The sequence below is a fragment of the Rhinolophus sinicus genome, linkage group LG10, assembly GCF_036562045.2.
Source record: "Rhinolophus sinicus isolate RSC01 linkage group LG10, ASM3656204v1, whole genome shotgun sequence".
Taxonomy (NCBI): Eukaryota; Metazoa; Chordata; class Mammalia; order Chiroptera; family Rhinolophidae; genus Rhinolophus; species Rhinolophus sinicus.
In genome coordinates this window covers 40,854,435-40,880,278 of record NC_133759.1, presented here as the reverse complement: position 1 = coordinate 40,880,278, position 25,844 = coordinate 40,854,435, and the positions used below count along the sequence as shown (strand labels likewise).

At 48.6% G+C, this 25,844-nt stretch overlaps 2 protein-coding genes across 2 annotated transcripts in view; one reads left to right on the top strand and one right to left on the bottom strand.

Annotated features, from left to right (window-relative positions):
• Nucleotides 1-1,391: 1,391 nt before the first annotated feature.
• Nucleotides 1,392-8,418, top strand: H1-8 (H1.8 linker histone). The gene is made up of 6 exons (XM_074312183.1): nucleotides 1,392-1,500; nucleotides 4,824-5,083; nucleotides 6,730-6,970; nucleotides 7,207-7,217; nucleotides 7,781-7,834; nucleotides 8,170-8,418. Exons 1-6 carry the CDS (start codon nucleotides 1,392-1,394, stop codon nucleotides 8,416-8,418), a joined length of 924 nt encoding a protein of 307 aa, XP_074168284.1.
• Nucleotides 8,419-19,414: 10,996 nt separating this feature from the next.
• The window catches only part of PLXND1 (plexin D1), a 49,453-nt gene continuing 43,023 nt past the window's right edge, over nucleotides 19,415-25,844 (bottom strand). Inside the window, exons 28-36 of the mRNA XM_019746786.2 lie at nucleotides 25,485-25,588; nucleotides 25,341-25,404; nucleotides 24,508-24,542; nucleotides 24,130-24,234; nucleotides 23,441-23,604; nucleotides 22,129-22,276; nucleotides 21,013-21,153; nucleotides 20,832-20,906; nucleotides 19,415-20,600 (exon numbers count right to left, since the gene is read on the bottom strand). Coding sequence (XP_019602345.2) covers nucleotides 20,484-20,600; nucleotides 20,832-20,906; nucleotides 21,013-21,153; nucleotides 22,129-22,276; nucleotides 23,441-23,604; nucleotides 24,130-24,234; nucleotides 24,508-24,542; nucleotides 25,341-25,404; nucleotides 25,485-25,588 — 953 coding nt within the window. The 3' untranslated portion in view covers nucleotides 19,415-20,483. The remainder of the gene's footprint in view (nucleotides 20,601-20,831; nucleotides 20,907-21,012; nucleotides 21,154-22,128; nucleotides 22,277-23,440; nucleotides 23,605-24,129; nucleotides 24,235-24,507; nucleotides 24,543-25,340; nucleotides 25,405-25,484; nucleotides 25,589-25,844) is intronic.

Below are 25,844 nucleotides of genomic sequence, written 5' to 3'. Positions count from 1 at the left end.
ACGATTTCTGTCTTCTCAGAAGTGGGGGGCATATTCCTCAAGTATATTCTGGCTCCTTCATTTTCACTGCTATATACTGTTCCACCATGTGAATAGACCACAATTCATTTGTCTACTCCCCTCCTGATGGGCATTTAGGTTGTTTTGAAATTTTGCTAAGATTACAGTGGGCATCCTTGTATGTCAGCATTAGAATTTCTGTGAGAATCTTCCTAGAGTAACATGGGTGGGATGTGGCATGAGTATCTTTAGTTGTGTTAGATGTTACTGAATTGTTACTAAAGTGGCTACCAACTGACCCTCCTAGCAGTTATGCATTTCTACACGTCCTGGGCACTCAGCACTGATAGACATTTAAATATTTGTCATTCTACTGGGTGTGAAATACAACCTCATCCTTGCTGCAATCCACTGCGTCATTTGAAATGGCTGCAGAGTGTTCTACAATAAAGCAGGAATTTAGCCAGACCCAAGTAATTCACTTTGAAGTTAGTTCTATTTTCTTTTCTTTTCCAACTATTGCACTTCTAGGACAGAGAAGTTGCTGGGCTCAAGGAAAAACCTTTCCAAAGCAGACTGCACCCCGATTTACACCCTGGCAGAGGCAGCTAGGGCCCCTGCATCCATCTCCCTGCATCCTTGCCAACCCTTTGTCTTCAATTTTTGTCATTTTGATGGGAATATAGTATCTCATCATTGTTTCAATTTGACTTTTCCTGAATGCCAAGAAGGTAGAGAATATTTTTCTGTGTTTATAATATTTTGGTTGAATTGCCCATTTGTACTTTTTGTCTATTTCCCCAATGAACATTGTGGAGATTTTTGCTAATCAATTTTATTTCAAAATTCCGCTTTTTTCCCCTTAAAGATTTCTTTCTTTAAAAATGAAAGGACAGCTACAGTTTGACCTAGAGATCTCTCCTCCAATCAAACCCCACTGGCCAGCCTCCAGGTGCCACTTTTTGAGAAACTGAGGCCAGCAGTGGCGAGGGAAAAGGAGAAGGCGCTGGGGCTGTGGAGCTGGAGGGCCTCAGTGGCTGCGCACAACCCAGCTGTGCCCAATTCCCCATCAGCGTCTCTAGTCCCTGGTGAGCAGAGGGTGCAGGAGGGACCACGCGTCCCAGCCCCCATCATTTCACCACAGGGGCTGAGACCCAGAGAAGTCAAGCAACTCATCCAAGGTCACACAGGAGTGGGTGGCTGAGCTGAGGCACCAGCACACAAGGTAGGGCTTCAGGCCCCATCCCAGGCGTCCTGCCCCAATCAGTAGCTCAGTCTCCCAGCCCAATCAGCGGCTAATTGGAGTTGTGGGGCCAGGCTACTGGTATATAAGACCAGCAGGCAGGCCTGGCAGCCTCACGTCTGCGTCTGCGTCTGCCTCTGCCTGTGCAATGGCTCCTGGGAGTGTGGCCTCCAATGACAGCTCAACCTCCTCGACCTCCTTGGCTTCCTCAGTCTCCACAGTCTCCACATCAGGGTTGTCTGGGACTGAAAAGCCAGGTGAGCAGGGGGACACAGTTCTTCTCTCATCCCTGTAAGTCCATTCCCTGGGTGTCTGGGACCCTTCCTTCTCCCACCCTACTTCTCCTCTCCCAGCACTCATCCTAGAGGCTGTTGGGCTCAATTACCTATTTGACCTAAGAGCTGATGCCAGAGGCCGGGGCCAGGTAAGCCTGAGGCTGAGGCTGGCCCAGCTCAGGGTAAGAGGCAGCACTGGCCTCCCCAGCTGGAACCCATTTCCTGTTGGGGGGAGGGCTGGTAGCCCAGCTGCTGCTGCAGGGCAGCTACTTGGAGGTTCCAGAGTGAGAAGTGTTTCCTACAGGACTGGACTTTGGATTTAGGGCTGCATCCCAATTTTCAATCAACAAACAATGTCTTGTGGTTTCTCTGGATATGGGATCCACTGAGGTAAACAGACCCTGTTTACCTACAGGAACTCCCAGTCTGGTGGACAAGCCTGACTCATTAATGGATGCCATTTGATGATGTGGCCTGTGCTTTAATGGTGGGAACCCAGAGGGCTGTAGGAGCCCAGAGAATTCCCCTGACCCACTCTGGGAGGTCAAGGAAGACTTCCTAGAGCAGGTGACCCCTGAAGGAGGGATTAGCCTCACCCTGGGGAAAGAGGGCGGTCGAGCAGGGGAAGGGTCTGAGTATTTGTAAAGGCTCCTTCAGAGGAGGAGGGCGTGGGTTCCAGGGGTCTCAGAAGCACCGGGAAGAGCTGCTAGCTCTGGCTTGGGAAGTCAGGGCAGGTGTTTAAATCACGGTGCTGTTTGAGCCTTGAACATTGAGTGAAAGCTGCCTGGGTGAGCATGGAGGAGAAAGCGCTCCGAGGGAAGAGCGTGGGCAAAGAGCCAGAGGTGGGAATGCTGAGGGAGCATGTGGGGAGTTGCAAGTCTTTCTAGCGAGGGGCAGAGTTGGAGAGAACAGTGGTGAGAGGGGGGCAAGGGCCAATCAGACTGGGCCTCCCAGGCCTTGGTCAGGTGTGTCCATTCTTATACTGAAGGCAGCCAGGAGGTGAGGGATGTGAGATGCAGTGATGAGAATGGATTGGAAGGGAACAGAGGTAGCAGCTAGGAATCTGGGACCCTGGGGATGGAGAGGAGAGGCCAGAATGAAGGGAGAGATGCCTAGAGGAAAGGACAGAGTGGGTGTGGTGGTGAAGAGGAGGGGAGGTGTCCCGTGGGTGCTGGCTTGGGTGTCTGGACAGAGATGGGGGGAGGTGCCATTCCTGGGAGGGAGAAGATGGAGGACAGGTGTGGGGGAGGTGTGAGTTTTGGTCCTGACATCTGGAAATGCTGCAGGCATTGAATAACTGCCAAATAAGGTGCTGAATCCAGCTGGAGTGCCTCAGGAGGGAGGAGACTTGGGGGGGGAGGGGCTCCCTGGGACAGAGCATGGTTTGGGGGAGGCACGACAGTGGTTAGAGCTGTCACCCCAGGCCAGGCCCAAAGACCCCTCTGGAAACACTTTAACACTGCAGCTGGGAGGGCTCAGACCTCTTTGGAATCCCCCATCCCCACTGTACAGATGAGAAGACCGAGCCCAGAGAGGAGGGCAAATTCCTGAGGTCCATGGGGTGACTAACCCAGGGCTGCACCGATTCACTGGCTTTGGCCCCAAAATGAATATTCCCAAACACTGGGCTCCTCCTGGCCTGGAGGCAGCAGAGGTCGAATTGGATTAAGTCTCTTTACAATTTTGCTCAAGATCTAGAGTTTTGGGGTGTGTTTGTCTTCTTTAAAATGCGTTTTTTAAAACATATTTTAGCCAATTGATTTCTGTTTATTAGTCTTTAATTTTTGCAAGTTGATCAGAAATCAACATTTCTAATCACCACCTTTAAATCAGGTTTCATATTTAAACCATTTTTATGCACCTTGTGGTGACTGACATCTCCCGCTCACCCCTTGATTCTATTCTCTTTCGTAACTTTTTTTTACAACAGTTTATTGAGCTACCTCAATAAATCACATATGATACAATTCACCCATTTAAAGTGTACAATGGCTTTTAGTATATTCACAGTTGTGTATCTGTTTCCACAGTTGATTTTAGAATATTTTCATCACCTCAAAAAGAGAATGTGTACCCACTAGCAGTCACTCCCCAGCCCCAGCCCCCCCACACCCAGTTCCTGGCAAACACTAACCTACTTTCTGTCTCTATGATTTGCCCAGTTGGGACCGTTCATATAAATGAAATCATACAATATATGACTTTTTGTGACCGACTTCTTTCACTTAGTGTAGTGTTTTCAAGGAAGCACTTTATTCCTTCTTTTGACTGGATGATATTCCCTTTTATGGCTATACTAGATATATTTTTTTATCCATTCATTAGTTTATGGACATTTGGGTTCTTTCTACTTTTTGACTGTAATGGGGCTGAACATTTGTGTACAGATGTTTATGTGGACATATATTTTCTTTTGGGCATATACTTAGCAGTGGATTTCTTTTGTAATTGTATTATGAAAACTTTCAAACGGATACAAAAGTACACAGAGCGGTTCAATGATGCCACTCCACCCCTCATCTAACTTCAACAGTTATCAGCTTATGGCTCCTCTTATTTCATGTACTGGGCTATTCCAAAGCAAGTGCCAGTGCTATCATTTCATCTATAAATAGTCCAGGATTTATCTTTAAAAAATAAGAACATCTTACAAAATAATTGCAATACTATTAGCATATCTGAAACAATATAATCAATATTATGATCAAATATTTCCTGTGTTCACAATTATCTAGTTGCCTTTTTTTCCAGTTGGCTCATTCAAATCATGTTCCAAGTCTGAGCAAGGACCCCACTTTGTATTTGGTTGAAAGGTGTCTCCAGAAACTTTTATCTCTGGGGACCCCTCCCACTTTTTCTTTTCCTCCTTATTTATTTATAGAAGAACAAGGATTGTGTGTCCTGGAGAGGTCCTTCCAGTCTGGGTTTTGCTGATTACATCCCCATGGCCCTTTCACAGAGGTTCTGGATTCCCTGTAAACTGGTAGTTAGATCAGACAACTGACCTGATTTAGGGTGGTTTTTAAAAAATATTTAAGTCTTTCAGTGAGCCTTCGTGGAGTGCCTGGCGTGTGCCCAGCCCCACACCAGGCTCGGGGAGACAGTGGCCAGCCAAGCAGCATGCCCTGCCCTTGGGCTGCTTGCAGGCCAGTGGTCAGAGGCACCAATGGGGTTTATTTGATTCCCCCAGGCCCCTTGCCGTGGGGCCTGGCTGGTGCCTGGTGCATTCTTCACCTACCATGTTTGTTGTCAGCTGGGCCTGAGGGTAACTGGGCTCTGGGTGATGTCCTGCTGTCCATCCACAGGCCCGGGCCATAGCGGCGTCCGAGTGCCACGCCGCCACCCACCTGTGCTCCGCATGGTATTGGAGGCACTGCAGGCGGGAGAGCAGCGCCAGAGCACCTCGGTGGTGGCCATCAAGGTTTACATCCTACGAAAGTACCCTACGGTGGATGCCATCCGGCTCAAGTATCTGCTGAAGCGGGCCCTGGACACTGGCATGCAACGCGGCCTCCTTGTCAGGCCGACCAACTCCAAGGCCAAGGGGGCCACGGGCAGCTTCAAAGTGAGCCTGCTGGGAAGTGGGGGGAGCGAGGGGAAGGGAGAGAGCGACTCTGCCCCAGGGTTTGAACTTCAGTTCCAGCTCTCTCTTCCTGGCCTCTGTGTGCTATTCTGCTGGAAGGCCTTTCCCCCCTTCTTCTCTTCTGGTTCTTCCTGAGTCTTCTCAGAGACCGTCTCCTCCTGGAAGGCCGGGGTGTGTGTGCCCTGCCCGAGTCCCCACATGGCTCTGGTCACCCTGCTGTGTCCACCTTCATCCTTGTTGGGTGTGTTCAGTGACCAGGGACCATCTCAGCTGTGCTCCCTTCTGCAGACACCCCTTCCTAACCACAGACGAGGCAGCCCCCACTTGGGCTCTGACAGCTCACAGTTGGGGTTTTCTCCCCATGCTCTCTGGCTCTAAACCAGAGCTAGCATTTCCCTGAGCCACCACATCCTCCATCCTCCTCTTTCAAAGGGGGAGGGTCCCAGTCCAGCATTGTGACTGTCAGCTGCCACCAGGGAAATCTCAGGGATCCAGACATGGGGTTTTCTTGTCACTGCTGTACCCCAGCAAGTAGCAGTTGCTTTGACAGTCGTAATGGAACACTGGTAACCAGTGGCTGAGCACGGGAAGTCCCACCCTCATAGAACTCCTGGGCATGGGTCAAATCTTGGACACAAGCCATGGCAAGGCCCTGAGTGGAGTGCAGGAGACCAAGAGAGGTGCTGGAGGGTGTGTGGCTGGATTAGGCTGCAGGGTCTGGGAGCCAGTCAGGAAAGTGGACTGAGGGGATGGGAGGCATGGAAAGGGCCCCAAAGTACCATGGAGTTAGGCATGCATGTGTGCTGGGAGTGAGGGTGATTTCTGGTCTGGGTGGAAATTGGGGAGTCCTGAGAACTCGGGAGCAGGGGAGCAACATCATCAGGAGTGGGCTCCAGAAGGGCAGGGACCACCTGTTTCCCAGGGGCCCTCACATCCCCCTGATACTCACATCTTCCCTGATGGCCCCATTGTAAAGATGGGAAGACTAAGGCCAGTGGGGACAGAGAAGACTTGGCCGAGTTGCACAGATGGGGAGGGTTGTTAAGCTGTGAACTCTGAGCTATCTGGCCTTGAAGTCCATGTTCCACCAGTGGGTATAAAAGGTGAGGCTGGGAGGCTGGAGAGCTGCAGATGTGAGGTGAGGTGGGCTTTACTGGAGAGAGGGAGGACGAGTCAGAGCCATAGTCCATGAGAAAGTGTGGGTGGGGAGGATGCCAAAGGAGGTTCATAGCTTAGCCTCTCAGAAGACGAGGTCAGGGCTCACAGTGTGTACCTTTGCTCCCAGAAGCCTGGCTCTGAGGCTTCCAAATACAGGGGTGGGGGGATGTGCCTGTGCCCTCATGAAGCAGGAAGAGCATCTTGGGGGGTCTGTGGGACTCAGGTTCCCTAGCTCCTAAATGGCAACAGCTCTCCCTTGGAGTGCAATGAAAGGATTGACTGCGTCACTGGGGGCAGGCATTTGGGAGATGGTCGTGTGTCTTCTCCCCACCTCTGCCCGCCCTTGACCACCTCCTTCGTCCTCCTCCTTTCTGAATGGGGCCTTCTTCTCTGAGCCTTACGTAGGGTGTAGGAGCTTGAAATACCCAGAACTTTGGCTCTCAATCCCACCCTATTTTCTCCTCTGCCAGTTAGTTCCCAAGCACAAAAAACAGATCCAGCCCAGGAAGACATCCACTGTGACCGCCCCCAGGAAACCTGGCGAGGCCAAGGAGGAGGCCCCCAAGAAAGGTGGTCAGACCAAGGACAGAGAGGCAGGAGTGAGCAAAGCCAGGAAAGCCCTCCAACAGCAAGACAAGGCCACAAACGCCCCTCCTGGTGCCAGTGGGCCCCGTGGGAAGTCAAAGGTCAAAGGCAGAAGCAGCAGCCCAGGTAGGTGTGTGGGAGGTGAGAGGAGGGCATGGCAGTCACTGGATGTGAGGTGGGGTGGAGGGGCTGGCTCTGGGGGAGGGAGATTTCCTCATCTGGTAAATGTGCCCTGAGCATTAGACTTATTCTGGAGAGACAGAACTCATGGTAGCTTGGGGGGTGGGGAGGAGGAGACTAGTTCATTTCTTAGAGGGGTCAGGGAAGGCTTCCTGGAGGAGGTGTCCAATGAAGGCGAGCAGCCTGTGCAAAGGTCTGGAGGCATGAAGAAGGTGGAACTTCAGAGGAAGTACAAATAGTTCTGTGTGTGCAGTGTGGGAAGGGGAAGTGGCAGCCGTGAAGGGCAGCCTGGAGTCTGGACTTTATCTGGACGACAATGAGGAATCTTGGAAGGACTCTGAACAGGGAGCAGCTAGGGTCTGAGATATTTTTTTAAATGTATCCAGCCACCGTGTAGAAGATGTGGTAAAGACGAGAGGCTGATAAACCTGTTAGGAGCCTTTGTTGTGGGTGGGCGCAGAGCAGGGGGTCTACCCCGGTGCTTGGCTTGGAGTGAGGGATGGTCATTCAGGATCCGGTTGGTTCTCCAGCCATCCTGTGATGGAGATACTGTTAACCCCAGTTTGCAGACTAGGGCACCCGGATTCATAAGCTAAACAATTTGCCCCAGATCACATAGCCTGTATGTGTCAGAGTGAGGCCTGGGGCCCGAGCAGGATGGGGATCCTGGAGCCCCTGACCTTCCTGCTCACCAGCAGCTCCTCCTGAAAGGGGTCCTTCCCACATGCCCTCTCCCACCTTCCAACAGATGCCAAGACCCACAGGAAAACCAAAGCTGGGAGTCAGATTTCAAAACCCCCAGACACCAAGGTAGGTACCTGCTTGCCTTCCCTGGTCTGGGTCTCTACCCTGCACGGGCCACAGTTTAGGGGTCCCCCACCCAGCCACTGGAAGGGTCAGCCGGGGAAGGGGGTCGTTTATTTTCCTAGAAAGTACAATTCAGTTTCTCCTCCTCTCCGGCCCGCCAGCACCCTGAGGGTCACCGTCCCTATCTTACAGATAACAGACTGAGGCTTAAAGAGGTGAGGTCACTTCTCCAAAGACACCCACAGCTAGGATTTCAACCATTTGCTCAATGGGCTCCAAGCTGTGTGCTCTAGTCTGCCCAGCTCCATTGCCTTGCTCCTTGGTTTGCTTTGTTATAGAGCAAGAGTGGTGCTGCTTCCCAAGCCAAAAAGAAGAAGAACAAGGTCCCTAAAGAGACTGCCGCCCAGGGGGCCGGGAAAGGGCCGAAAGCCAAGGCTGCTGCTGCTCCTAAGGGCAGTGGGTCCAAGACGGTGCCTGTACCACTGACCAGGAAGACAGAGGTCCCCAAGGGCCCAAAAAGGCCTGGCGTGCCCACCAAGGCCTCGTCATCCAAAGGGGCCAGTAAGAAGGCAGAACCCAAGAGCTAGGGGGTGGGGTGGGGGGTGGAGAGAGACTAAGATCCCACTGGAGTTTTTATTCCCCAAAAAATCATCACACTATTTATTTCACTGTAAACTATTTATCAATAAAGATTTTTTCTTCTCACAAATTGGTGTGGGTGGAGGCTGAAGTCCAAGGATTTGGCCAACGTTGCCAGGGCCCAGATAGGAACTCCCACCCTGGGGGGAGGTAGACTGTACAGTGCAAAGGGCACCGGAGAGGAGTTTAACACAGCCTGAGCTCAGGGACTGACTCCTGGAGGAGGCAGCTTTTGGTCATAAAGGATGAACAAGAATTGCCAGACAGATGAGGGGAAGGGCATTGCTGGCAGAGGGCCCAGCATGAGGTATGGTGGCGAAAGGGGGATTTGTGGTTTTGACAGAAGCATGGGGGGAGGGGTGGCATGAGCCACGGGGCAATGGGGGAAGGTGCAGGAAGGTGTGGAGAGGCAGACTGGGGAAGGTAGACTTTCTCTTAGGGGCAGTGGGGAGCCAGGGAGGGTTATAGGCAGGGGAGACTGATGTGTGTTTAGGAAGAGCCCTTTGACTGTGGAGAAGAGAGATCAGAGGAGCTGAGAGGAGTCAGAGACCTTTCAACAATTAGTTCCTGAGCATGATTGTGGGCCCTGCTCTCATCAACAGAAGGAAGAGACAGTTCGAAGGCCCTGAGGTGAGAACATGCTTGGCAGGCTCAAGGAGCTGCAGGGAGGCCCGTGTGGTTACAGCCCAGTGAGGGAGGACTAATGGGATGTGAAACCTGGGGTGCTTTAAAACGTCTGTGACACTCTTCCCGTGGAGGAGTAGCATCTGCGTCCCTGCACTTTGAATCTGGGCTCTATGATTGCTTGAGCAATAAAATACAGTGAAAATACATGACAGTAAATAGGCCCAGACCTTATGAGACTGGCAGCCTTGACTTCGTGTGTGTATGTATATGTTTTTAATTCCTATCTCCCAACCCTTTCCCCTTTTAGCAACTATCAACTTATTCTCTATATCTATAGGTCTGTTTCTGTTTTGCTTTTTCATTTATTTTGTTTTGTTTTAGATTCACATATAAGTGGAATCATATAGTATTTGTCTTTCTCTGACTTATTTCACTTGTCATATCCTCTAGGTCCATCCATGTTGTCACAATGGCAAAATTTCATCCTTTATTATTGCTGAGTAATATTCCCTTGTATATGTGTACGACGTCTTTTTTTATCCATTCGTCTATGGATGAACAACTAGGTTGCTTCCATATCTTGGCTATTGTAAATAATGCTGCTATGAACATAGGGGTGCATATATCTTTTTGAGTTAATGGTTTTGTTTTCTTCAGATAAACACCCAGAAGAGGAATTACTGGATTATATGGCAGGTCTAGTTTTAATTTTTTGAGGGACCTCTATACTGTTTTCCATAGTGGCTATACCAATTTTCAACCCCACCAACAGTGCGTGAGGTTTTGCTTTTCTCCACATCCTCACCAACACTTGTTATTTGTTGCTTTATTGATGATAACCACTTTGACACGTGTGAGGTGATATCTCATGGTTTTAATTTGCATTTTCCTGATGACTAGTGATGGTGAACTTCTTTTCATATGTCTGTTGGCCTCTTTGGAGATATTCAGGTCCTCTGCCCATTTTTTAATTGGGTTGTTTTTTGAGGTTAAGTTGTATGAGCTCTTTATATATTTTGGATATAATGCCTTATTGGATGTATCATTTACAAATATCTTCTCCCAAAATGTTGTCTTTTCACTTTGTCGATGGTTTCCTTTTCTGCATAAAATCTTTTTCGTTTGATGTAATCCTATTTGTTTATTTTTTCTATTGTTACCCTTGCCCAAGGAGACAGTTCCAAAGAGATATTCCTAAGAGTGATGTCAAAGAGTTTGCTTCCTGTGTTTTCTTCTAGGAGTTTTATAGCTCCTGGGCTTATATTTAAACCTTTAATTTATTTTGAGTTTATGTCTGTATATAGCATAAGAAAATGGTGAAATTTCAGTTTTTTGCATGTATCTGTCCAGTTTTCCCAATACCAAATATCAAAGAGACTCTACTCCATTGTATGTCCTTGCCTCCTTTGTCATAGATTAACTGACCATATAAGCGAGGATTTATTTCTGGGCTCTCTGTTCCATTGATCTATATGTCTCTTTTTATACCAGTACCTTGCTGTTTTGATTATTGTAGCTTTGTAGTATAGTTTGATATCAGGGAATGTGATACCTCCCACTTTGTTCTTTCTCAAGATTTCTTTATCTATTTGGGGTCTTTTGTGATTCCATATAAATTTTAGGATTAGTTGTTCTAATTCTGAGAAGAATGCCAGTGGTAGTTTAATAGAGATTGCATTGAACCTATATATTTTGTTTTAGGTAGTATGGATATTTTAACAATATTAATCCTTCCAATCTATGAGCAAGGTATATCCTTCCATTTATTTGTATCTTCTTCAATTTCTTTCTCAATGTCTTATAGCTTTCACAGTACAGGTCTTTCACTTCTTTGCTTAAGTTTATTCCTAGGTATTTTATGCTTTTTGATGCAACTGTAAATCAGATTGTTTTATTAACTTCTCTTTCTGATCGTTCATTATTGGTGTATAGGAATATACACAACAGATTCTGTATATTGATTCTGATCCTGCAACTTTACTGAATTCATTTATTAGTTCTAACAGTTTTTTGGTGGAGTCTTTAGGGTTTTCTATATATAGTATCATGTCATCTGCAAATAATGACAGTTTTACTTCTTCCTTTCTGATTTGAATGCCTTTTATTTCTTTTTCTTGTCTGATTGCTATGAGTAGGCCTTCCAACACTGTGTTAATAGGAAAAGGTAATAGTGGGCCCCCTGTCTTTTTCCTTTTCTTAGAGGAAAAGCTTTCAGGTTTTTCACCGTTGAGTATGATATTAGCTATGGGTTTGTCATATATAGCTTTTATTATGTTGAGATATGTTCATTCTATTGCAACTTTGCTGAGAGTTTTTATCATAAAAGGATGTTGAATTTTGTCCAATACTTTTTCTGCATCTGAGATGATTATATGGTTTTTGATCCTTTATTTTCTTAATGTGTATCACATTGATTGATTTACTGATGTTGAGCTATCCTTGCACGCTTGAGATGAATCCTACTTGGTCATGGTATATAATCCTTTTAATATGTTGTTGAATCTGGTTTGGTAATATATATATTTTTTAATTGGGGAACAGTGTGTTTTTCCAGGACCCATCAGCTCCAAGTCAAGTTGTTGTTTTCAATCCAGTTGTGGAGGGCGCAGCTTGAACTGGCGACCTTGGTGTTATGAGCACAGTTCTCTAACCAACTGAACCAACTGGCCACCCACCGGCAGCTCAGCTACAAGTCAAGCCGATGTTTTCACTCTAGTTGTGGAGGGCGCAGCTCACTGGCCATGTGGGAATCAAACCTGTGACCTTGGTGTTATGAGCACTGCACTCTAATCAACTGAGTCAACCGGCCACCCCTGGTTTGCTAACATTTTGTTGAGAATTTTAGCATCTATGTTTTTCAAGGATATTGGCCCATTATTTTCTTTTTTTGTAATGTCTTTGTCTGGTTTTGGTATCAGGGTAATGCTGGCTTTATTAAAATGAATTTGGAAGTATTCCTTCCTCTTCAATTTTTTCAATAGTTTAAGAAGGATAGGTTTCATCTTCTTTGAATGTTTGTTAGAATTCTCCTGTGAAACCACCTAGTCCTAGACTTTTATTTGTTGGGAGTTTTGTTTTGTTTTGTTTTACTGCTTCAATTTTATTGCTAGTAATCAGTCTGTTTAGATTTTTATTTCTTCTGAGTTCAGTCTTGGAAGGTTGTATACTTCTAGAAATTTATCCATTTCTTCTAGATTGTTGAATTTGTTGGCATAGAATTGTTTGTAGTGTTCTTTAACGATTCTTTGTATTTCTGTGGTGTTGGTTGTAACTTCTCCTCTTCATTTAGGACTTTATTTATTTGGGTTCTCTATCTTTTTTTCTTGATGAGTTTGACTAAAGGTATGTCACTTTTATTTATCTTCTCAAAGAACCAGCTCTTAATTTTATTGATCTTTTCTATTTTCTTAATTTCTATTTTGTTTATTTCTACTCTGAGCTTAACTATTTCTTTCCTACTGTGTACTTTGGGGTGTTTTGTTGTTCTTTTTCTTCTTTTTCTAGTTCTTTTAGGTATAAAGTTAGATTGTTAATTTAGGATTTTTCTTGGTTCTTGAGGTAGGCCTGTATAGCTTCTTCTAAGAACTTCCCTCTTAGAATTGCTTTTGCTGCATCCCATACATTTTGAAAAGTTGTGTTTTCATTTTCATTTGTTTCAAGACAGCTTTTGATTTCTTGTTTGGTTCCTTCTTTGATCTATTGGTTATTTAGTAGCATGTTATTTAGTCTCCACATGTTTTTCCCAGTTTTTTTTTTTTTTTTTCCTGTAGTTGATTTCTAATTTCATGCCATTGTGGTCAGAAAAGATGCTTGATATGATTTCAATCTTCTTGAATTTATTGAAGCTTGTTTTGTGACCTAATGTGTTATCTATCCTGGAGAATGTTCCATGTGCACTTGAAAAAATATGTATCCTGCAGTTTTTGGATGAAATGGTCTATAAATGTCTATTAAGTGGGTCTGGTCTAATGTGACATTTAAGACCATTATTTCCTTGTTAATTTTCTGTCTGCATGATCTATCCATTGATGTGAGTGGGTATTAAAATCCTCTGCTATTATTATGTTACTGTGGATTTCTCCCTTTATGTTCATTAAAATATTGTTTTATATATTTGGGAGTTCCTATACTGGGTGTAGATATTTATGATTGTTATATCCTCTTGGATTGATCCCTTTATGATTATGCAATGTCCTTTGTCTTTTTTTTTTTACATTTTTTGTTTTAAAGTCTATTTTGTCTGATATGAGTATTGTTACCCCAGCTTTCTTTTCATTTCTATAGCATGCAATATCGTTTTCCATCCCTTTACTTTCAATTTCTCTGTGTTTCTCAATTTAAAGTGAGTCTCTTGTAAGCAGCATATAGATGGGTTATGGTTTTTATCCATTCAGCCACCCTGTGTCTTTTTATTAGAGATTTTAATCCATTTATACTTAAAGTAATTATTTATAAGTATGTACTTATTGCCATTTTAATTGGTTTTTGGTTGTTTTTATAGTTCTCTTTTGTTCCTTTCTTCTCTCTTCCCTTGTGCTTTGCTTGTTTTCTTTGGGTTCCTTTCTCTTTATTCTTTGTACATCTTTTGTAGATTTTTGGTTTCTGGTTACCGTGAGGCTTATGTATATCATTCTGTATCTATAGCCGTCTATTTTAAGCTGATAGGCGTTTAAATTCAAATATATTCTATAAGGACTACATTTTTACTCCCCCTTTCCACGCTTTATGTTATTGATGTCATGTTTTAGCTTTTTGGTGTTGTGTCTCCTGCTTATTGAATTTTGAGCTTGAATTTTTTTTTCCTTTGGCCTTTGCAGTAGCTTTTTAAACATCTGATTTGCTGTATTTATTAAATATTTGGCTTTTCCTATGGGATATTTTTCCTTTCTCATATTATTTTATTTCTGGTTATGGCTTTCCTTTTCTGCTTAAAGAAGACCTTTTCACATTTCTTGTAAAGTTGGTTTAATGGTGATAATTACTTTAGTTTTTGGTGGCTGGGAAACTATCTTCAATTCTGAATGATAACCTTGATAGGTAAATTATTCTAGGTTGTAGGTTCCTTTCTTTTCATACTTCAAAGATGTCCTGCTATTCCCTTCTAGACTGTAAAGTTGCTGCTGAAAAATCAGCTGATAGCCATATGGGGTTTTCTTTGTAAGTAATTTGTTATTTTCTCTTTGTTTCCTTCAAGATTGTCCCTTTTGCCATTTTAAGTACAGTATATCTTGGTGGTCTCTTTGGGTTCATCTTGTTTGGAACTCTCTGTGCTTCCTTGACTGGAAGCACAGTCCTTGACTGTGTTTCTATTCCTGGGTTAGGGAAGTTTTCAGCCATTATTTTCTTAAATAAAGTTTCTGTTCCTTTCTCTCTTCTCCTTCTGGGATCCTTATAATGTGAATGTTTGAGCATTTGAAGTTATCACAGAGGTACCTTAAACAATTCTCATTTAAAAAAATTCTTGTCTTTCTGCGGTTTTGATTGGTTGATTTCCATTAGCCTGTTTTCCAGGTCACTGATCTCTTCTTCTGTATCAGCCAATCTAATATTGATTCCTTCTAATGTATTTTTCATTTTAATGATTGTAGTCTTCAGTCCGCTTGGTTTTTTTTTGTTTGTTTGTTTTTAAAAGATTTTATTGGGGAAGGGGAACAGGACTTTATTGGGGAACAGCGTATACATACTTCCAGGACTTTTTTCAAAGTCAAGTTGTTGTCCTTTCAATCTGAGTTGTGAAGGGCGCAGCTCAGCTCCAGTTCCAGTTGCCATTACTAGTTGCAGGGGGCGCAGCCCACCATCCCTTGTGGGAGTTGAACCGGAAACCTTGTGGTTGAGAGGACGCGCTCCAACCAACTGAGCCATCCGGGACCTCAGTGGCAGCTCAGCTCAAGGTGCCATGTTCAATCTTAGTTGCAGGGGGCGCTGCCCACCATCCCTTGCAGGACTTGAGGAATTGAACTGACAACCTTGTGGTTGAGAGCCCACTGGCCCATGTGGGAATCGAACTGGCAGCCTTTGCAGTTAGGAGCATGGAGCTCTGGAGCTCTAACTGCCTGAGCCACCCGGGCCAGCCCCTGCTTGGTTTTTTATTATACTTTCTAATTCTTTGTTGAAGTTTTCCCTAAGTTCCTCTATTCTACTTTCAAGTTAGGTGAACATCTTTATGACTGTTTCTTTGAGCTCTTTATCAGGCTAATTACTTACCTCCATTTCCTTAGGGTCCCCCCCAAAAAAAAAAAAAAAAAACGGAGATTTTTCTTGTTCCTTCATTTAAGAGATATTCTTCTGTCTTTTCATTTTGTTTGACTTTCTGTGTTTGTTTATATGCATTAGACAAAATAGCCATCTCTCCTAGTCTTGAAAAAGTGGCCCTATGTAGAAGTAGCCTCTGCATAAGCTGTGTGTGCTCAGTGTGCCGGGTGGTTGGGCAGGCCGGTATGAGTCACGCAGGTGCCAAAGGCATCCAGGGCACTGGTCTACCCAGCTGGAGCAGCTGTAGTAGGGACGCTAGGTGTGTGTAGTGAAGCACTGTTGATACCGTGTTTCCCCAAAAATAAGACCTAGCCGGACAATCAGCTCTAATGTGTCTTTTGGAGCAAAAATTAATGTAAGATCTGGTCTTATATTAAAATAAGACCCAGTATAATTATAATATAATATAATATAATATAATATAATATAATATAATATAATATATAGAATAGAATAATATAATACCGTGTCTTATATTAATTTTTGCTCCAAAAGATGCATTAGAGCTGATTGTCCGGCTAGGTCTTATTTTCGGGGAAACACACTACTGCTCGCTCCTTTTGTTCGAGGCTGAAATGGACTTGGATGATGTGTCCAGGAATGTGCTGCAGCAATGTTGCAGGTAGGCCAGAGCACCTAGAGCTCCCACAGGCCCTATGGAGGTAGAATGGGATGTACACAGGGGCACTCACCAGCATCTCAAACCCCAGAAATCCTGCAGTCCCCAGAAAGCTCCTGTGGCTCCCCAGACACCTCTATACAGTCTCTCTCTTTGTTTGTTGTACAGAAAATGGTCTTGTGGAGAAGCAACCTCTGTGTGGGCTTAATGGGTCAGGAAGTTTGGGGAAGCAAGGTATGCTTATAGTTCCTATGATGCGGGCTCAGTGGCTCCTGGCAGGGAGGCTAGGGGTGCATGGTACTGCCTTGTTGTTCCTGCTTGCTGTCTTTGTTCAGAAGCAAAAGGCTCCAGGCAATGTAGCCAGGAACTCACTGTGGTGATCCAGCAGGAGGGCAAAGCGCCCAAACAGAGCTCCCACGCCCTATCTGTGGAAGTGGAGAAGAATGTAAACAATGGTGCTCCCCAGCTCATCCCACCTGGAGCGTTCCCGCAGCTCCTGGACGGCTCCCCCGCTTCCCAGCCTTCTCTTGTTGTTTAGATGCTGTTCATTCAGTTGTCTCACAGGTGTAACTGTTCTATGTTAATACATGTATATTAGAGTTTGCTCAGGGGAAGGGATGAGTTCAGCATCCTCTTATGGCGCTGACATCTTGGACCTCCTTGAATGAGTGAGATGTTTTTATACTTGCTCTTAGAATTCAGCTACCATGCTGTGGTGAGGCCTAAACAGCTGGTGGAGAGAAACCAAGGCACCCCAGTTTTCAGCCCCTGCTCTGCTCCCTGACCAGCCAGCACCAAATTACCAACCATGGGAGCACACCATCTTAGACTTGGATCTTCTAGCTCTAGATGAGCTGCCCCAGTTGACAACCCTGTGGAACAGGGACAAGCCTTCCCTGCCAAGCCCTATCTCACTCACAGGTGCATGAGCCACATAAATAATTGCTGTTGTTTTAAGCCACTGAGTATTGGGGTGGTTTGGTACGCAGCAGTAGACAACCATAACAAGGGCTGCAGGGCAGACAAGGGCTACATCCTGAAGGGCCCGAGGAGCCAGGGTAAGAACTTTGGGTTTTGTTTGAATTGTGATAAGAAGCCACCAGATGACAGTGCTTGGCAGAGTGAGTGCAGGGCCGCAGCAGGCCAGCGAGGAGGCCCCTGCAACGGTTGTCCTCAATGCAGGAGGGTGACTGTGGGGCAAGGGGTTAGAAGTAGTGGAATCTGGGTAGCTGTTGAAGCAGGGTAGATGAAATTGCTGAAGGGCTGGATGTAGAATGATGAATCCACATGTTTGAGGTCTTCACAGATAGGTGACTGCACGGCAACCATTTCCCAGGGTGAAGACTCAGCTTGGTCAGGAAGCTGCCAAGAGATGGTCCAGATGAGGGTGATGACTAAGCCAGATGGGGCAGAGGACAGGGTGAATTTGAAGGAAGTCAGAGATAAACTGTACGGGACTTAAGAAGGAAGCTGACAGGGCACAAAGGGCAACTGAGGCAGCCCAGCACGGGGCATCAGACTGTTCCATTCCTTCCCCTGCTCCCTCTACCCCACCCTCTTCTCCCCGAATCCCACCTGAGGCTTTGTCGAGCTGTGCCAACAGCTTCCTTGGCGTGTCTGTAACGTGGCTGCCAGCAGGGTTCCAAGGGGCACTGTGAGCAGACACCAGGAGATGGGCTGGTTCTTCCCCGGGTCGGGGGCGGTGTCTGGTTCAGTGTCTGCTCCTTTCAGGACTTGGCCAGGGACTGTGGGAGGCACCCAGGCTGGGTCTGGGATGGCATCACTGAGCATCTCACCTCCAGGAGATGGGGGCAGTCCAGGATCCCTGGTCTGGCAGAGACTGGACCGCATCTGGCACCCATAAGACTCGGGCAAGTCTCCTCTGCTGTGTGAGGACACTTTGCCAAAGGCCCCCACTTCCCGTGACCCTCACAGAATGAAGAAACACCCATAACTGCAAGGCAAGTCTTCAGGGCCTCAGACAAAGACTGGGGGTGGTTCACAGAGGTTGGCCACGTCTGTGCTGAGAAATGACCCCAGAAACTAGAGATTTCCTCCATTGGCAAAGCATTTCTAAACTTCAAGAAGGAACTGCATGTTAATCAGGCATTAAAACAGGCTGTGGAATATTTAACGACATAGAAAGATGTTCCTCACAGATTGTTATATGAGGGAAAAGGCAGGTTACAAAATGGTGTGTAGACCCTGGTCCTGATTTGACTCCTTAGCCCCCAGACCAGGCAAGCACAGGATTTGGAATAGCATTCTCTGAGATACTAGCCATAGGTACGTTAGGGTAGCTTTTATTTTCTTTATGCTTCTTGTACTTCCTGACATTTCTGCAGGAAACGTATTCAATCTAGAATCACACCAAAAAAAAAAAAAAAATATCCCTATCAAACGTGTCAATAACTTAAATTAGAAAATCTGCTGCTTAATAAGCAGGAACCAGTGCTCAGAATAGAAAATTTGAAGATGAATTTTTCCACCCAGAAGCCACTACAGCAAAAGGCTATTTTTAAAGTTAAATATTGTTTACTTTTCTCACTTTTCTGTTCTCATCAATTCTAAAACTGGCATTTGTGGGATTTTGTTTAAATTGTATGAATTTTTCTGTCCTAGTTCTTACCCTTGATAAATGTGTGTGCTTGTTTTTCCTTCATAAAGGGACAAAACTAACCTGAGTTGCTACTAATTTGGATGTGGCTTTGCTTACTAATGACCTTTTCTGGAGCGTCGGGGATGCACTTTACCTCCAGCTCAGGCCCAGAGTCTACTGGGAGGGCTGGGGGTCTCTGGGCATTTGCTGACGTCAGGTTAGGTTAACCACCTTCATGGGCTGTAGTGGGGAACAGCCTGCCTTACTAGAAATAGTTCAGGGTTACACTGACCTTGGGGAAACTGCCCGTTTCCTCATCTGAAAAATGGGGTTAATGATACATATTTTTTGAGGTAAAAAATTCAGGGTGTGTAAATGTAATCTCTCTTTCCAGGGTGGTTATCTTTGACTTCTCCACACACTTTGGGGGCTGCTGTGGAGGCTCTGGCCTGGAGGAAGCAGGAAACAGCAATGAAGGCCCACACAACCTGGTTTATGCCCCCACTCTGCCGTTTCCTGGCTGTGACCCGGGGAAATTCCTCCTGCTGCTATTTCTACATCTGTAAAATGGGGACAGTATTATGTTCCGCACAGGCTTGTTAAATAAAGGTAAGTGGGTTGGGAGATATGATTTCTTCCTGGAGGTCACATGGGTGCCCTCAGAGCCCTGAGAATGGCAGGTGTAAGCCAGGCTCACGGCCAGCAGGCAGCTGCGTTGTCCCTTTAAACCCTCCCATCGCCGATAGCCTCTGAAGGCTGAGGCAGGTTCTGAGCTAGGCTCCCCTGCCTCCTGCTACAGCACTTCTTTTCCTCCTTGTCCATCTCAGAATAAAGGCTGGAGCCCACAGCAGGTTTTCCCATCAGGCTTTTATTATAAAGAAGATTCCAGAGCATCCCGGCCACCCCCTTCCAGCCCCTGAGGCTCCGAGCCAGGCCCTGCGCTGGCTAGGTCTGCTGCAGGGGGCCAGGTCAGCCAGAGGGGCGCTTGTGACGGGAACAGAATGGGTGATTTTCTCAGGGGGTTGGAGGGGGGGTCTCTGCCAGGTCTGGCTGTCCTCTGGAACAGTCATTTCCAGTGTTGTGTTGGGAGCCCCTCGGTTCCCCTCCCCAGGTCCTCTGCACAAGCGGCAGCTATTCACAGTTGGCGTGTGATAAGTTTAATATATAAAAGCTTTCTTAAAAAAACAAAAAGTGGTGCTATCGTTAGGAACACTTCCAGCAAGATCAAGTAGCCCAGCTACAGCCTTGGTGCAATTTACCCCTCTCCCCGCCTCAAGACCAGGACGGCCCATACCTGTCCCCGTGTCCCTGTCTCCACCCTCCTCCCTGGCTCTGGCCAAAGCCCACGGAGACTCCCACGGGCCGTGGGCGCTGCCCACTCCACCACTAGCTGCTTAAGCAACAAAACTCTGACACTGCTTGACTGTTGTGTGCCCAGGGTCCTCTCTGGGTGAGGGGAAATGGAGACAATGTTTTGGTGGTTGAAGCAGAACCCAATCAAGGGCTGGTTCAAGGAGGCGTCCCCTCTGTCAGAATGGATGAGGTAGTGTTTCCGGCTGCAGCCAGGCGGCCTCTTTCTTCGTTTGGTGGGCCGCATTGGGCCGGGCTCTCAGCAGCGGGCTGTGACAGAGCGAGTGGGGGCACCATCCAGGCCGCGCTGGTGGACGCTGGGAGCCTTACCAGAGACTGGCTGTGCCATTCAAGTCTCTGTCCCAGAGGCTGGGTCTAGGGGCCGGCGGGAGGGGACAGAATGCCAAGGGGCCAGGGTTCCTCTGCCTGGCTCAGAGAGGCCCCTCGTTCCCCCTTCCAAAGCTGACTTTGCTTAGTCATTACCCAGCCGGGGTGACAGGCACTGGGGACCAAATGAAGCTGAGGGGCCGGGCGCCCTGTTGCGCCCCAGCACCGCGTCCGCAGGCTCAGGCCTCGCTGTAGCACTCGTAGATATTGTCCTCCATCAGAGCCACCACCTGCTCGAACTTGTGCTGCAGCTGGGTCCTCCGGGCTGTGGGGTTTGCCTCCAGGGCAGTCATAATCTGAGGGTGAAGCAGACGAGCAGTTTCATCACAGCCCTGGGCCCCAGTGGGTTCCCCCCACAGATCTTGGGGAGAACACCCTGCCTGGGTTTCCACCACTGGCAACCTGCCGCTAAAGTAAAAACGTCCTGGGATGTGAATACTGAAGCAGAAACCTCTTCCTGGGTTTTCCTGAGCAGAGTGGAGGTGAGCAGGGCTGAAATGGGGGTGCCTCACACCAGGGGTACCCACCTGCGGGCGATACCTCTTGGCATATTTATAAATCTCTGCCATGGCCACATTGGTATTGAACTCGTTCTGGTATTTCTACAAGGACAGAGAAGGAAGGAGTGGGGAGCAGTGGTTAATCCCACGATCAGACTTGGGCCCCGCCCGTCACAGGTGGTCCCGGCCTCCCTGCACCCGGCCGCACCCGCGACTCCTCAGCCAGGTGCGCGTTCATCTCCTGCTCGCTGAGTGGAGTCATGTCATGGATCTGCTTGTAGTAACGCTGCACGATTTTCCGGTACTCAGGGATCTCCTTGGCGTAGAGGAGCTTGTTGGTTGGCGAATCCTGGGGAGAGAGGAGTGAGGGAATAAGTCTTTTCCTGGATAAGCCCTGGTCCCTACTGCCACACTAATGGTCCCATCAGTGACCAGGGGCTCCTCACCCCCTCACCCCTGTCCTGTTTTCTATGGCACTGTCACGGTGATGACCTGAAAGGGGACCTACTTCTCTTAGGGGGAAAAGTGCATGGGCTTTGTGCCAGCTCTTTGTCACACGCAGGCTGTTTTGTTTACATCCTTGCTTAGGGTTATGGGTCTTGGTGGCGAAGATTTCTGGAAGCCTGATTGCTGGCTCAGTGGAATATTTCCCACCCCATGTTTCCAACGCCCAAAAGTGAAACATGCCAAGTACACTCCCAATTCTTTGTCACAGGCATCCTGCCTTCTGAGATAGTGAGGAAAAGGGTGGGCATTCTCTACCTCTCGTGGCCTGTCGCTGAAAGTCATGGGCTAAATGCAGGGCCCTGTACCCACCATCCTGCCCTGCCATCTCAATGCTCACAGCAACCAGCGCTCTCTCTCCTCTCGACCCTCTGAAGCCTGCTGGCTCCTCTCCCTGCAGAAAGATGCTTCGGAGAGCTCCCTCCTGGGTCTATCTCAGAGGTCTTGGTCGGCCCTCTGCCCACCCCTTCTTCACTCAGAGCCCACTCAGATGGCTCTTGACCATCAGGAATGCTGCTTGGAGCCTGGCTGACTCTCGGATGACACGATGCCTCACCAGCAGGTTATCCACACTCACACTGGCTTCTCGGGCCTGGCGCTATGACCTAAATGTCCTGAGCTGGTGCTGGGCACTCCTGAGACAGGTGCAGCTTATCTGCAGTGATGCAGAGTTTCTGACTATAGGGGCCAGCGTGTGAGTCTCTCTCCTTGTCAGAATGTCCCCACTCATCCCACGTCCCCCAGCCCTGAGCTCTTGCAGTTCCCCTCCCAGAAAGATCTCAGTGCCACCACTGGCAGCCTGGCCCCGAGAGCAGCTGACCTTGCCTAGCTGAAGGTCAGAGATGGAGCAGGCGTCAATGAAGGCCTGTGCGATGACCGACAGGCAGGCGTCGATATGGTCCGTCTTGTCGATGTCAAAGACAAACTGGGGGTTTTTCAGGATGTTCACCCAAAACCGAAGAGGAAGGCTGTGGGATGGAGGCAACAGAGAAACTGAGCCCAGCTCAAAGGTGGGGTGGCCAGGACCAGAAGACAGGCTGGCTTTACCCTTCGAGGCCAGTTGAATCTTGTCATGAGATGGAACCTCTGGAAACCTGTTTGCTCCTCCATAAATGGGGCTGATAACCACCCCTGCTGACCAGGGTGGCAGAGCGGCTAGGAGCAAGGTTTCCTGTGTAGAGAAGGGCAGAAGGTGGAGGCAGAGTTGCAGGCCTAGCGGGGGCATGGGGACCTGAGTCCATCCTCACTGCCCATCCCTACCCTCACCCCTCACAGACAGAGCCTCTTGCAGGAGCCTCAAGCCAGGTCCTGGTTCTCATTAGAAGCACCCCCACCCCGCCTGGCAGTCCACAGATCCTCCCTCAGCTTTGCACGGCAGCAGGAAGTCTGCCATTAGCTGGACTACTGAGTCGGCAAGGAGGGTGGGGTCTGGATCCTAAGCGTTGGCTTCAGGAGGCCAGAGGGTTGGTAACAACCCCACTCTGCGGCCTTCCAGTGACTCAGCAGCCCAGAGCTTATGGAACCCTCAGAGTCCGGAGAAGCCCTTGTAACTGCACAGAAACTTCTGGACCCGTGGTATTGTTTCTGAGGGTCAGGCTGAGGTTTTCAACAACGTCTTGTTGGAATCTATGACCCCAAAAAACTAAGACATGCCTCAAAGGAAGGCTACAAACTGGGTATGAAAATCAGACCACACGGCTTTGAGCCTGGCTCTGCCATTGCGAGGGCTGCGTGACCTCGAGCAGGCGCTTCTCTGTGAGCCTCAGTTTTCTCATTTGTAACATGAAGCTGACAGTGGCTTCCTGAGGAGGGTGGAGGGAGAATGATGGTAGAGCAACATTCCTGCCCCACTCCACGCAGAAAACCTGGCTTCTAGCCGCTCTGCCACCCCAGATGGCATGGATGTATTCTAGTTAATTCTTATACTTTGGATTACTTTTATTGCTCTGATTGTACAGCTGTGGGACACTTAAAGCACAGAGAGGTTAAGTTACTTACCTATGATCACACAGCAGAGTAGGGACTGAATCCAGGCAGGTGGACTGAGAGACTGAGCTCTGAACCCCCACACTACTGCTGCCCCTAATGATACATGGAAGCTGCACAGCCCTCCCCACCTATGCACCACCCACCTGTTGGTCTTCCAGATGTGAAGGGTGTCGGGATCCGAGATCCCCCTCTTCTCAGCCTGCTCCTCCAGGAAGTCAAAGAAGTACTTGACGGCCAGCGGGGGCTTGTCTTCACGGATACTCAGAATGGCCTTGAACAGGTCATCCAGAAATTTCTGCAGCGTGCCCTACAGGGGAGCAGGGTGGCTGCTGTCAGTCCAGACCGTGTATAGAGGGTAAGTGGGCACCTCTGGTGGCTCCAAGGAGCCCACAGTGCTGGGGCTGGTGAATGTGGAAGCCATGTGGCATGAGACTGGTCTCCTAACCTCTCTGAGCCTGTTTTTCCATCTGTGCAACGGGTTAGTGAAACCTATCTTACAGGGGTGTTGAAAGGACTAGGGCAGAGAGGGGGAAATTGGTGGGGCCAGGGTGTGGTCTTTAAGGTGCCAATTGCCACCTGAACCGTGTGACCTTGGGGACATCACTGACTCCTCTGGGGCTTCTGCTGCCCTCTCGGTTACACTGGGTAACATAGAAGTCGTCTGTCCAGCACCTTTCATGGTTGTGAGCAAAACCCCCCTTGGGCAGGACCCTAAGCCCTCACCGCTTGCCCTGGGAGCCCATCTGGCCCCACAGAGGAAGAGCTCTCACCCCTACCCAGGTGAGTGTACACAGCTGACCCTCCCAAGATGTGGAGATGAGGCCCGGCCTACCTTGGTGGACAGCAGGCGAGTCAAGTAGATCTCTGGTAGCACCTTCTTGCGGTGGCTCTGCCGATGGGACTTCTTGGGCTCTGCCAGCTCGTCCGTGGGCAGTACCTGGGAGACGGGGGTGGTGGTCAGTGCCAGCACCGGGCACCATCCCTGGCCGTCCTGGGGGCAGTCCTGTCCTTTTCCTACAGGCACTGGGTCTGCATACACTTTGTGTGTACAGATGCCCAGGCTCCCTCTGATTCTGGGTCCCATCCCCGCTCCCCCACCCCTAGTCTTTCCCAGGGACTGGGAGTGTCCCCAGAGGCCCAGTGTGATAGGAAGCCAAGTCCACACCCCGTGATGGGCGGGAACCCCCAGGGCTGGAGGCTGGGCACTCACCAAATGGAAATACTTCTCGGTGTCCAAGTCTTTTACTGAGAGAGGAAAAACACACACAATAAATAAACAGAGAGGAGGTGGGAAGAGAAAGAGAAACCAATAGAAATAGAGTTCCAAAGAGACACATGGAGAAAAGGAGATAGAGAGAGAAGCAAAGAGAAAAATACAGAGATAAGAGAGAGAGACCCAGAGAGACACAGAAAATGAGACAAAGATAAAGGTAGAGGCATTGAGAGACAGAAAGATACACAAGGTTTTAAGAGAAATGGGGAGAGTGATGGAGAAACAGAGATGGTCACACATGGAGATGGGAAAGGCCCCCGGGGTGGCTGTCCTCACTCACCCTACCCTCCAGCCAGAGCCTCTGCCAACCCCGACCTCACAAGCTGCTGGGAGAGACCCAAGATCCTGCTCCTGACCTCAGGAGGGGACCCTGAAACCCACAGGAGCCAAGGACCCCAGGCCTGGCAGTTAGCCAGCCAGGCCTGGGGCATCTGAGGGTGTGGATCGTGGGACTTGAGGCAGGGGCACAGCCCCAAATCCTAGATGGGCATGCCAGCCTTCCCCTCTGCCCTGGCAGCTGCCCAAACCTACTGGAACCACATCCCGCCCTCCTGGGGCTGCTGCCCGAAGGAAATCAGCCTGAAGCCTGGCCACAGGGCCAGCCCAAAGGCTCTGCCCAAGCAGTATTGGGGCAGAGGGGCCTGGCCTGGCCCCTGCCCCCACCAAGGAGGCCATAGCCCAGCCCAGCCTTGCCTCTTGAAGCCTCAGTTTCCCCACTAGGATTGCTCAAAAGGGGCCCTAGACACCCTCCCCACGTCCACCGGCACTACCTCGGCCCAATGTGTTGTCCTTCTTGTCTGTGAGGCTCATGGCCAGGGAGGCACCTTCAGGGATCTGATAGGAGGGGAGAAGCTGAGGTCAGAGGTCAGGTTAGGGAGGCTGGGAATGGGGTTTGGTGGGGCTGGGGACCCCACCTTGTAGTGGGCCAGAGTGTTGAGTTTCTTGCGGCCATCCTCCATCACGGAGGTGTCATCCAGGTCCCGGAGGATGTAGCTCTGTGTGCTCGAAGCGAACCATTCTGGAGACAGGGAGCAGGGTGTCAGGGCCAGGGGAAGGGAGCCAGCCCGGGGGGCAGCACCAGCCTGGCCACACAGGGAGAGGCCACTTGCTACCTCTGTGGAACCTGGGGAATGCCACGCCTCTCCCTGAGCCTCTATAAAAGGAGATGGAGAGATAACTGGGGAACAGGGTGTCCCAGTCGTAAGCACAGAGCAGGAGTTCTGGAAATGTCCTCGTCCTCGGGGCTCTGTTACTATTGCTGATTAAAGAAAAGG